At 36.8% G+C, this 13127-nt stretch overlaps 1 protein-coding gene across 11 annotated transcripts in view; it reads right to left on the reverse strand.

Annotated features, from left to right (window-relative positions):
- The window catches only part of LOC134529162 (rho GTPase-activating protein 12-like), a 136945-nt gene extending 129359 nt beyond the window's left edge, over positions 1–7586 (reverse strand). For 3 of the 11 annotated variants that reach the window (XM_063362974.1, XM_063362969.1, XM_063362963.1), the window contains exons 1-2: positions 7400–7577; positions 3678–5577 (exon numbers count right to left, since the gene is read on the reverse strand). In XM_063362974.1, the coding sequence (XP_063219044.1) occupies positions 3678–5525 (1848 nt within the window). In that variant the 5' untranslated portion in view covers positions 5526–5577; positions 7400–7577. Of the gene's footprint in view, positions 1–3677; positions 5578–6509; positions 6844–7227 lie in introns of those variants that run through there. The other 8 variants (XM_063362972.1, XM_063362964.1, XM_063362970.1 and 5 more) reach the window with 8 other exon arrangements.
- Between the last annotated feature and the right edge of the window lie 5541 nt (positions 7587–13127).

The raw sequence follows: 13127 nt of genomic DNA on the forward strand, positions 1-13127 counted from the left end.
TTAGCAATGTTTTGGATCACTCAAATACTTGTAGGTTTCCAACTAATGGTGCTAGAAGGCTGTTTGACAGCTCATTTTAAAGGTCATTGAATGGGCTTCAATTTGATATGTAACATGACCAACTTTGGAAAAAAAAAATAATTTTTATTTGTTTTCAAAATTTTTAATATTGAATTTCTAAAAAACACCATTTTCGATTTTTTTTTAAAAAAAGTATGTTATTCCTACATATATTGGTTAGATTTGTGCCAAATTTCAAGGTGGAGAATCAATGGGATCATGAGTAAATAAAAATGAGAAGTTTAGTAGATGCTTAAGGGGGCGTGGTAGATAAATAAATGCTTTAAGCGTCAGTTGGACGTTATTGGTTTTTGGAAGACAACATTGAAAAACTGCAAAACAAAATCCTACATAATGTTATTTGCCAACTTTATTAGCAGACGTCCTAAAAAGACAATTCTCGAGCGTTGTTTCTTCCGCAGCAATTAAATGTTCGAAATTACCAAGGCAGAAGATTAGGCTTCAAGTAATCTTCAGTTTTTAATTAATGCATTTAGCTCTGGTTTAGATACCATGCCGCCTTAAGAAATAGTTGCAGCAAGGAAGAGTAGCATAATTTTACATAAAATTTTGACTTAGTAAAGTATTCAAATTTTATTTTTATAGACTAAAAATTTTTGACAAATTATAAAACACGGATAACAAATCTTACCTTACATTCATCCAGTGTTCTTTGATTAAACATTTGCATAGGCGTGCCCAGACATTTCCATTAGGGGGGGGCCTGCTAAATTTTTAAATCGGAAGCTGAATTTAGAACGTTAATTAGCCTAAATACATTCACTCATTGCCGTGTTTATATTTTTGTGCAGTATCAACGAGATATGTTTACTAGTTAATATTTATATCCGTATAATTTTAACAATCTTGAAAATATGTTTTTTTTTTCTTCCATAGACAATGTTTAAAGGGTTCTACTTACACATTTTCCCCCCTCGAATTTTCCAATAGCTTGGTCCAGATCTACCTTGAAATGAACTTATTTTTTAGTGAATGCAAACACAGCAATTCAAACAGAACTTTAACAAACCTCTTTTAATTTTTTTTTTTGCTTGTCCATTACCTCGTGTTTTAAATAAACTAAGGCGGCTGTATTTCCTGAATCATAAAATGTTTAAAAATATCGTTAATTAGCACGCTGCAATACTGAAAAACAGTTTGAGTGTCACAGTGCCAGGAAAATACGAATATTAACGAACGCATTAGAGAAAATGCCGATCTGAGTGATTACATTAGGGGGGGCCATGGCCCACCTGGCCCCCCCTGTAGGCACGCCTATGAACATTTGATCAATATGATAATACAAAGCACGTGATCTTGCTGAACAGATGTAGCCTAAGTTCAAAGCACATGATCTTGCTGAAAGGATGTAGCTTAAGTTATAACTGACAAAACATATAATTGCTCATGAAAAAACTATGTTTAGTATATATTTAATTATTTACAGTTTTCACTTAGGTTGTGGCATACTTCGTTCAAGCAGGTGTGATGTCTCTACAATCTCTTTTTTAGTGAGTGTAAAAGTTCTCCCAGTTGTTGTACAAGGTTCAACCTTTTTAAGCAGATCTTCAGTTCTAATGTCTAGTATATCGGCTCTTGGTGTTGGATAAAAAAAAGGAAGCAGCAGGTCCTTTGGGATGTAAAAAACTGACTTTAACTTCATTATTCTCATTATTTTTTGCCAATATACATGCAAGCCACCAAAAGTTATCGTATTTCACAGTAACATGTTTTGTCAGTTATAACTTAGGCTACATCCTTTCAGCAAGATCATGTGCTTTTAACTTGGGCTACATCTGTTTTATCATATTGATCAAATGTTTAATCACAGAACACTGGATCAATGTAAGGTAAGATTTGTTATCCGTGTTTTATAATTTGTAAAAAAAATTTTAGTCTATAAAAATAAAATTTGAATACTTTACTAATCAAAATTTTATGTAAAATTATGCTACTCTTCCTTGCTGCAACTATTTCTTAAGGCGGCATGGTATCTAAACCAGAGCTAAATGCATTAATTAAAAACTGAAGATTACTTGAAGCCAAATCTTCTGCCTTGGTAATTTCGAACATTTAATTGCTGCGGAAGAAACAACGCTCGAGAATTGTCTTTTTAGGACGTCTGCTAATAAAGTTGGCAAATAACATTATGTAGGATTTTGTTTTGCAGTTTTTCAATGTTGTCTTCCAAAAACCAATAACGTCCAACTGACGCTTAAAGCATTTATTTATCTACCATGCCCCCTTAAGCATCTACTAAACTTCTCATTTTTATTTACTCATGATCCCATTGATTCTCCACCTTGAAATTTGGCATAAATCTAACCAATATATGTAGGAATAACATACTTTTTAAAAAAAAAAAATCGAAAATGGTGTTTTTTAGAAATTCAATATTAAAAATTTTGAAAACAAATAAAAATTATTATTTTTTTCCAAAGTTGGTCATGTTGCATATCAAATTAAAGCCCATTCAATGACCTTTAAAATGAGCTGTCAAAAAGCCTTCTAGCACCATTAGTTGGAAACCTACAAGTATTTGAGTGATCCAAAACATTGCTAAAAAGGGCTATTTTTGCAATTTTCAAAAATTTATACAAAAAAAACTACTCAAAATTTTTTTTTAGAAAAATTATATTTATAATGTATTTAGTTGATATTACCAATATACAAAAAAACATGAAAATCTAAGGTGTAGAGGTTAAGGCCTCTGGTTGATTTCATATGGAATGACCCTATATTTTTATAAGCTATGTTCATAAGAGAAAACTATTTGTTTTACATGCCAAGTGTACTAAAGCTAAATGTGCATTCAAAATTTTATTCTTAATTAGTACCTGCATGGTTTGTAACCGCTTGAGCAATACAAAATTAAGGAATTTTTAAGGGACTCCTTTACTTACTAGCCTTCATCACTATAAAAAGGTAGAAAACCATTTGTAATATCACATATGTACCTCAAGAAAATAATGTTTAAAATTAAACAGTTAATGCACAGAAAAAAAATTAGTCGGTTAAATTTTTACAGAACGATCCTATTGTTCAGAATTACCTCTAGAACACACCTAACCCAAGCAGTGAATCTGAATTTTAAACCCCACCAATTTACTATGATCACTAATTATATTTACTGTAAAAGTTTAAAGTAAGACGATAAAAAACACCTTTTTTGTTTAAAGGCGAGATACACACTACGAAAAAAATAAATTCAAAATTTTTTGGACATAAAATCTAATCACATGGCCCGAAATTTGCCCATTGTGCTGGGCCTGCACAAAGCATTGTTTGATGCCAAGTTGGAAACAAAATAATATTAAAATAACTGCATTTATCCATTACTTGCAAGCTATCAGTCTTTATTAGAGAGTTAAAGATTCTTAGTAGAATTTAAGGAATTTTAAGGGCCCATAATCAATTTAAGACAAATTAAGGACTTTTTAAGGATATTAAGGAGGTGTACGAACCCTGTAGTAGCATTCAATTTTCTAATGGAGGTTTGTGTTAGTATTACTCAAAATTAAAAAAAAATATTTACTCCATGTTTGAATGGGATAATACGCATGCATACGTATGACCTTATAAATAACACAAGCAAACTTTCCTGAATGCGTACTCACCCTGCTGCGACTGACAGACGATCCTCGGCCAGTCCCCTTGCCGCTATCGATATCATCATTGCAGCTGTCTTCCAAGTCCACTCGGCATCCTGCGAAGTTCAACACATCCTCGTCCGACTTCACATACAGCACACTGTCCATCAGGCCCATCTCCCTGTTGTTCTTGAACTTCAAGGATTTTTCACTTGGGTAAAGACACAGTCCCTGCTCGCTGCGAACTGACATACTGTCTGCACTGATGTCTTTCGTCTCGAGCAACGAATTCCCCGGAACATTGACATCTTCGCTATCGCTGTACGAACTGAAAATATTGTCAACTGCAAGAGCAGACTTTGATAACTTGGCTTTCACTTCACCACCTCTCAGAGTATCAAAATGGCTGCGGCAAATATCAGTCAAAGAATTAAATGTAACTACATTACTCTTACCATCTTTACATGAACCAAGTTTTCCTGGCATAGAATTTGCATCATCCACGTTGCTTTTCACCACTTGATTACAACCAGTGGAATCAGTTTTTGATGGCTTTCGAGAAGTATTTGACGAAGTAGAACAAACATCATTTGCTCTCACTTCACTAGAACTTCCTGTCAGATTGCTTACACTGGATTCTGCACCTGAACCCTCACCAGCACTGTCAAGTTTTGTCTCCCATGACGAAGATAACACCGAGTTCCCTGCACATCTGTGATTGCCTGAATGGGAGTCTTTCTTAGCCTTGAAACTCCTGGAGTACGATAGCTTGCTTTTAACTTTACCCAGCATTTTATCAGTGATTGGCATTAGTTTCTTCCTGTCTTCAGTTTTTTTGTCTTCTTCCAGACTGCATAGCAATGGTGATGGTTCGGTGGCCTTGAAGTCTTCCACTGTTTGCTGTGATGATGCATTACCGTGCTCTAATGTTTCAGCTGCTAGGGGCAGACCAATATGGGCTTGTTTTTCTTCTGGACATGTAGGTAAATGAGCACTTGATGAAAGCTCAATGCATGAGCTCCAACTGTCGGAGTTCCTATTGTCTTGACTAGTTTCTACGTTATCTGTCTGAGTTGGAATGTAACACAGTGGAGCATCAGTCTTATCACTCTTTGATAAGGAATGTTTACTTTCACAAATACCTGAACCTTCACCCTCAAGATAGTGTTGTGGATCTTGCATGGGTACTTTAAATGTTGACTCTACTTTTTTACGCACTGCATTCAGATCTAGGTTTGCACTCTCTGTATCAATGGAATACAGTTCCTCACTCTTAGGCACAGCTACAGCCTGCCTTAATTTTCCTTTCACATTCTCTTTGTTTATGTTATGTAATTCTGATAACTTTAACACCAAGTCTTCAACGACCCATCTTTCCCGTTCATCTAACAATATTGCATCAGTCTGTTCACTCTTGTCAGCTCCTTCAACATTTGTGTGGGAAGAAGAATCGTGCTTACTAACAAAGTGCACTTGTTTTACAATTTTTTCATCTGACCCAAAATTTGGCAAACTCTGCTGAAATAAATTGCTAGCTGCCAACTGCTCCGTCTTCCTATAATCACCATATTCGTAGACATGGCTGCCTGCGTGTTGCACCTTCACATCCTGTCTGCAGCCAATGTCCATGTTAGAACTGCTTTTCTTGTAAACCAATGGTTTTTTTTCCTGTTTCTTGAATTCTTGTACATACTGAGCAGGAACGTAAAATGGCCCCTGTGAAGAATTCCTTATTACTTGCCACCAATCCGGATTTGTTTTCTTGATTAAAAACAATTTTTCTCCTCTTTTTATGCTCACTTTCTTATCTTTATTAACATATTCAAAATCGTATAAAACTCGTAACAGAACATCGGGAATTTCAGTGTCAGACATGCTGTAGGTTATTTACATGCTTTTATTTTCTTCTTAAGATGGCACATATTATCTGAAACAAAACAGGTAAGCTTAGATCAAACTTAAAAAATTGCAAATGAAAGAGACATCACCATTACAAAACAAAAAACAAACACTAGCTTAGATACCACTCAATGGCTTAATAGCCAACCAATATTCCTAATCAAAGTTATGCTATGTTGGAATTGGGCATGGTTATTTTAGTCACGTGTCACATGATTCCCGCAGTACATATTTATGGTTTTTCTAGTTTTATGGACTACCATTTACTTGAAATTTAATTCCATCTTCAATACAATTTCTTTGTGAAATTATTAAGTTATTAATTTAAGCAGTCTCCCGTTAAATTTACTGGCATAAAAATCTTTTGAGTAAAACAGCTAGCTTAATTAAACAATGACCACATTAACTTAATTTTTCATGTGAGTCGATTGGAAATGACTGGCACTGCTATGGCAAGTAGGACTTCTCAGGGCAGGCCCACACACATTGCCTCACCTGCACTTTCACCACTACTACATTGAAGCACCTCATTCCATGCTACACTTAAGATTTCTGAGACCCCCAGTTCAAAGTCTACCTCTACCCCTGATGGGTAACTGCATCCTTATAATCAAGACACCCCATTTTCACTGAAAACCTGTGTACAAAATGTAGAGCTGTCTGATATCTGACTCCAGCCAATAATATAAGATAATCATATATTTGTAAAAAAAAAAAATACATTTTTGTCCTATTATGCCCAAATTGCCATTCACGAAATGTATCACTGATAATTAACGCAAGTGTTTGACAAAGGCAGCAACGTCCACTGCCAATGGTGGGTTTCTGCACTCAAAACTTAATTGTGAAAAAGTAGGTGAATTAGCTCAATAACATAAGTATACACAGTAATTAAATAGAGTAATGGCTTCTGCATAAAACAAATCACATTTCAAATGTTTTATTATATTTAACATTTACCTGTTTTCTAGAGATATTATACGCAACACCAACTCACATGTCACTGCTTTAGGGCCAATACTGACAAAGTAAGGATTCAATAATATAAAATGACTAAGTTAAGGACAACTGCCATTCTAAGACAACACAGCTTGTAAGCTACCCAACTAAAAGTTCATTCCTACTTAATGCTTATGGCATATAAAGGCAAAGATATTCCAAACACACATACTGATTGTTAGAGCTGAATGCATTTAAGAACACACAGTATACATAATAAACTAAATTTGTGCATTTATAAACATCACTGCCTAGAGCAAGTAATACACTCAAATTTTAGAAAACATAATATAAATGAACGCAATCTTAAACTGGAACGTGTGATACCAAAGTACACTCAACTTTCAGTATCCATTGATTGCAGGCCTGTCCAGTAATTGTATTAAAAAAAACACTAGTTTTAATTATTGCTGAAAAGAATTTTATAATTCAAAACTTAACCACACAATTATGAAGAAACTAAAGATAATTAATTAATCCAATCTCATTTTAATAGTATACCAAATGGGCATATTTAAAACCTGTTCCAACACAAACTTGTTACATGTACATTTCAATAATGCCATGGAATTCAATCCGCCCATTATAAAACAAAAACAACTAAGCTGCAATCAGATTTTGACGATAATTAAGCTAATTATTGACAGTAACTAAACATTTGTCACTGCCAATCGCTAACCTAAAAAAAATAATAATAACCCAAATTTGTTTGATATTAGTAGTTGAGTATTAAATGACTGTCAAACAAAATTCAAAATATCATCCGATTTCCTTTAATACCAATTTATAGTGGTTCAAAACGACCACTTGTTGAACAACTATAGTACAGAGTAGCGAATCAAGGAAGTTACCATCGTTGATTATAAAACATTTTCAAAACAAATCATGTGCCAATGTTACGTATTATCAGCTGTTCCTTTTTTTTTTCTTTTTTTTTTTTTTGCCACGCCTATCTTAAAATACAGCTCAGATTATAGGATATACACAACGTTTTACACCAAGACGTCATTTCCTTCAAAACAATAACAAACTTCCCACAACCAAAAAGAAATTAAGGTCATGGATGAATGGTATAATCTTAAAGCAAACTCGAGGTCAAAACACAAACCAAGGACCAAACAAAAAAATTTAAATTATATATACAGAATATATACATTATATTCCTTTTTTATTAGTAAACAGCTATTTGAACTATTTGGTAATGACCAGAAATATCTTACTATTTGTTATATAAAGTTCGTTCATTTATATTATTCTATAAGAAATAAAATTTCCACTGATACCTTACCCAAAACATAAACACAGAACCACTCAGATTTTAGAAATAAATCCATTAAAATATTTTTTTATAACAACAGATAAATATATTCATATAAATTTGACAAAATAACTGTCTAAATGTTGCCATAATCCGCGGAACCATATCTCAAACCTGGAATGAGCCAAGTGGATGCTGAGGTGGAAAGATAGATAGGTATTAATTGACCAAGAGGGCTCCAGGCTGGCTCGAGTGCCTAACCAGTGATACATGCGCCATCGGCCCCAGGGTAGTCCACTAAACTCGTACACTCTTGAATGCTGCTGAGTGTAAAAGAAAACTTAGAGCCGGTTTTATGACCTCCGGCTAAATCTTCAGGTTAGCTAGCCTTCTGGTTAGGCTAGCCTCGGTTAACGAACGAGGGGTGTATTATGACCCAAAAATTAGCCGTCGGTTGGCTAACCGGACCCTGACGAAGTGTGTGGTGTAATAATGGGTGTGTTGGTAATGAAATAAACCAGAATTTGGTAACTTTTGTTGCGAGACAGTTGTTTTTTCTGGTAGAATGTTAGTTAGCTGTTTGTTTTATTGTGAATCGTAATTTTTACAACTGCAGAAAAGAAATATGCCGCGAACTTTATCTGGTAACAGATATATAAATAAATTAAACAAAAACTACTTCGACGTTAAACTTGCTTTGAATTAAACTGACGCCTTCTGCCTTCTGCCAAGGTGATGTTGAGGGTGTGGAGTTGCTTCTGGGTGCCAACTAGCAATAATAGCTACGTGCTAGTGCGTAGCCGAGACTCTTGACTCAGGGCGTGACGTCGCCACGTGGCCGGCAGGCAGTAAGGGTCGTTCCGTCAGAGTTACCCCCGGCTGTTTTAGCCACCAGGGACGCTATACTACGGGCGTTGTAACAAATACGCGGGGCTCGATTCAAAGTGGTTTATTGTCAGGCACGCTATACATGCGCTACGTCGTGCATGACCCGCTTACTGGGAGCCGCGCTCTACAGGACACGTTTCTGATGTGCTGAAAACTCACGCAATTCCGGTAGAGATGGCAAGTGCGGAGGTCAAGAAGCTCCGCGGGCGACTCGTGACTAGTCTCCTTGGAGGGCGGTGATTGACTGGCGATGGCTGTGACGTCCGCACGACTCCCCAGCCTCGCTCCCGCGAAAACGTGTCGTGTGCAAAAGTAATCCCGGGCCATGCATGCCGCCTGATCGCGCTAAAGTCCAGAATTACAATTAATATTTAAGCATAGTCATTACTTAATTAATATTGTTTTTTAGAGTGCTGAATGTTAATTTCAAAGTCCAGGTAATCAGGTCACCTAACAGTACCCCCTTGGTCGACTTTCGCGCGGGCGACAGTCGATTAGGCAGGGCAGCTTACGTTCGAGGCGTTGCACCACCCTGCACCCAGGTGCGTTCACGTCGCACACGCTCGGGGCGAGGCGGCGATGCGCCATAGCGGTCTGTGCGGATTCGAGGAGCACTAATGTTTGGCGTCAAAACCATAAAATTACAATTTAAGATTCAAAACCGTGTGTTTTCATCTTTACTCTTGTATTAAAACTCATGATTTTGTTAGGTTATATATTAAGCCAAAACTAACGAAGTAATTCTATACAAACAAATAAATAGGGATAGGACATTTTTGCTAGAGAACACTTATTTCTTTCATAAATTTATTTCATAATCAAATAATATAAACCCTGTTTCGGGAAAATACTTGTCGATTTTCATTTCACTGGTGTAGGTTTCATTTTTGTACTAATAGTTTCGTATCACGTATCAAAATTAATCCGATCCTGATGGAATTAGTTTGTGGTATAGGATGATTGCTGTTTTAATTTAGTAGGTCGAGAGATCCTAGACATATTCACTCGTGAAATAATTATGATTGTAAAATGTATACGAAAGAAATACATTTTTACAAGACCTGACATAATTTGTTTGCATCGTGATATGTCAGGTATTTTGTGTTATGTACAGGATTTTTCAACTGACGTCGTACCGACCATGGCCTTTAAGCCCGTGCTCCGCACCGCCAGTACCGTATCCCGTTTTCGGAGCGCGCCCCTTGCCCAGCCGGATTGAGTCAGGCGAGCGTCCCGGGCGTGACCCAAATAGACAACAAACCTTATTAAAAGTCACCGCGGCCACTGGCCTTAATTAAAATGTCCGTGACTAGGATCGTGTCAGATTAGAAGAAATCCAACTATTACAGCTCACAGTGAGAGAATATGTTGATAAATACAGTCGCCAACTTGATGTCACATTTTAAATAATTAAATACATTAAAACTATTGTTAAGCCTTAAGCACCCAATTACCAGGTGCTACATTTTAATTGGGCACCTGGAACATGTTTTAACTGGTAATATAGTAAATTAAATTAATATATGTTTTTTGACGCCGACTCACAAAGAAGAGAAAGTTTCTCTTCCTTGCGAGGCGGCCATGTCCGGCAGTCTCGAACCACTCCGCGCCGGGAACAGACGTGTGTCCATGGGCAGCATCCAAGTTTCTTTCATTTTATTAATTTTTATTCTATACTAAATCTTTAAATTTAAACCTCATTAATTCATAGCTGCCCACGTCGACTCGGCGCGTATTTTACGGAACCGGGCCTATCCCAACCGTCTTCATAGTGATACCGTGCGGCAGATCGTATCACTCACGTAAGTGTTTCGCCTAATTTAGGAGCCCGCTCATAGAGCCCCCCCTGCACCCGTTAATGTTCGGCGCTGGCCGTCTCCAGCGAGCATCGACCCGCATCCCGCGAGACTGCCGCGGTAACCATCAGTGTCGCGTAGTGGTATGTTTTTCTGTGTTAGTGTTGGTGAGAATTTTTGTAGCGAGAATGAACCGCGGAGCGGACTTGTAGAGTGTACCGTGTACCCACACGGACCCCCGGTGAAACTCACAAATTAAACGTATTCTCGCCAACTCGTGTACACTAATTTTCCGTAATTCCCCGTCCTCCACACGTCCGAGCGGCCTTCACAGTCAAGCGTAGAACCATTCAGGTTACATTCAAGCCGTGTACCTGGCGGGGCACGCGGGGGCAGAGTACCCACGACCCCACACCAACGGCCTAGCAGCCCGCTAGCCTGGCGCCCCTCCGGACAACCAGAGCATCGCGACGCCCGTAGCGCCCGTCAGGTACCCCCCGGACCTTTCACATAGGTCGGGTGACGGCACAACATTCTAAATTAAAACAGCAAGTCTAATGTAAAACAAGACCAACATATAAAGTGTCATGCCGATAGGATCAAGGGATAAACTTAGATACGGGAAACAGAATAATTCCAGTGCTGTTTTCGTTTTGCACTTGCGTGGCAAGTAGATAATAAGTACCTACCTAAAGGTTTGTTAAGATAGGGAAGGGATAATTGGGTAACATTTATTTTCACATTCAATTGTATTCATTGAATTAAAACCACGTCTGAAGTCGTATGAAGTGCATTTCATTCCCGGCATATGTCCACTGTATTACGAATAAAAATTCACAGATACAACTTCCACGAAAACACGTAGTTTATAGGTAATAATAACCCTCATTTTGCAATTTTAAAATTCACTTATTTACACATATTCTTAAGGGGATTGGTGCACCAGCATCGTATTAAAAAAAAACAATATATTTGTTAATGATTCAGCTGCTAGAGAACATTTGAACCATTCTGGTGTAAAATTTATTTTTTTATTTTTTATTTTAATTTAAGTTATTGCTGATTTTCGGGAATTTTTTAAATTCAAGCTTTATTAATAAACTATAAAGAATTCAGTGGTAAAACTTTCGCAGATAAATTTTCAGACACGGAAGATATGACTGTGACCTTTATTTTATCTGTAATCATTATTAATTTAACGTATTTACAATTTGAATTTTAATAAATGAGCTGCTATGAAATTGCGTGATATTCATTTGCGAATTTAATAACATTCGCGTTTTCATTTGTAATTCAAACGCCTACATATATGTCGGCTGAATGATTGACTTTATTTTAGTCTTTAACTTATTGCAGTCGGACCTAAAGTAAAAACGTAGCTGTAGAAATTTGAGCAGCGTGCAAGCTCGGATACGAGGAATTATGGAGCGCGCTGGACAGTAGTGACACCTTGCGACAGTTTCTCTAACATTTTGCAGCCTGCCACAGCTGTCTGCTGTTTACGAAGGGGAGATGGGATTTCGAGGGAAACTGATATGAAGGTCAACGTACTCATTTTCAGTAGATAAGAGAACGTGTTTGGTCTAGCTCGGCGTATAATTGAATGGTTATTCTCTGTTATTATTTAGCACAGTGATTTAGTTAGAGGTTTTTTGTTGTAAGCGTGAGATTTATTCAGGAATAAAATGCCGAAGAAACCTCCACCAAGCAGAGTAAACAAAAGAACAAAACTATCGAAAGCCATTATAGCACTTAGAAAAAAGAATAAAGAAAGATAAGAAATTATTTTATTATAGCTTTTTTTTATCATACATTTATTTTTCAGAGTTGCGTATGTACAACGCGATGGACGCGATGCGACAACAGAAATATGTGTAAAATTGTAAACATGTTTTTTTTTACAGCAATGCGTGAACCATTCATAAACTATACTCAACATGTATCCGTATAATTACATTTGAATTTTTTTTATGACAGGCATCAATGTTAACAAGTTTATTAAGCCACAATAGACTTTTTTCAGAAAAATAAGTGTAGCAGAAAACACTCAACATAGTCTCACACAAAATCAGTTTACATGAATGCAGTTTTAAGAAGTAAGCTACGTAAATAATAGTTAAACATTATTTAATATCTGCTGGTAACGTTTCTAAAGTATCAGCTTCGCCTTCATTCACGAACAATATTGGTGGCCTTATTTATTTATTTTGCTGGCGTTTCGTTGGTGACTGTTAGGACTGCAAAATTAGTAAACATTTTTCACCCTATCCTGAGTTAAATCTAAGTGTGCGCGGTTAGATGAGGACCTAGATATATCTCAGGCTTATGCCTTTACACTCTACTCATGCGGGGTATTAACCATGCGCGTAAGGGCGCATTGCCATTGACCTGTAGGATAGTCTCAACAATCATCTACGGACTCGAAAAATGTCACCTGCTCATTGGCTACTTGACTTGTGACAACTTTTTTGTTGTAATGCCTGTGATTCATCGTTGATTTTGTTGAGAAGTTTTCAGTGATTCAGAGCCTCCCATTTAACTGTGGCCGTATTGAAGAAGCAGTACACATGTTACATGCTTGAATTCATAGCGAATGGAAACCACAAATATTTACTGATGTAGTGGTTGGTAAAAAAA

The sequence above is a fragment of the Bacillus rossius genome, chromosome 2 (genome assembly GCF_032445375.1).
Source record: "Bacillus rossius redtenbacheri isolate Brsri chromosome 2, Brsri_v3, whole genome shotgun sequence".
Classification (NCBI taxonomy): domain Eukaryota; kingdom Metazoa; phylum Arthropoda; class Insecta; order Phasmatodea; family Bacillidae; genus Bacillus; species Bacillus rossius.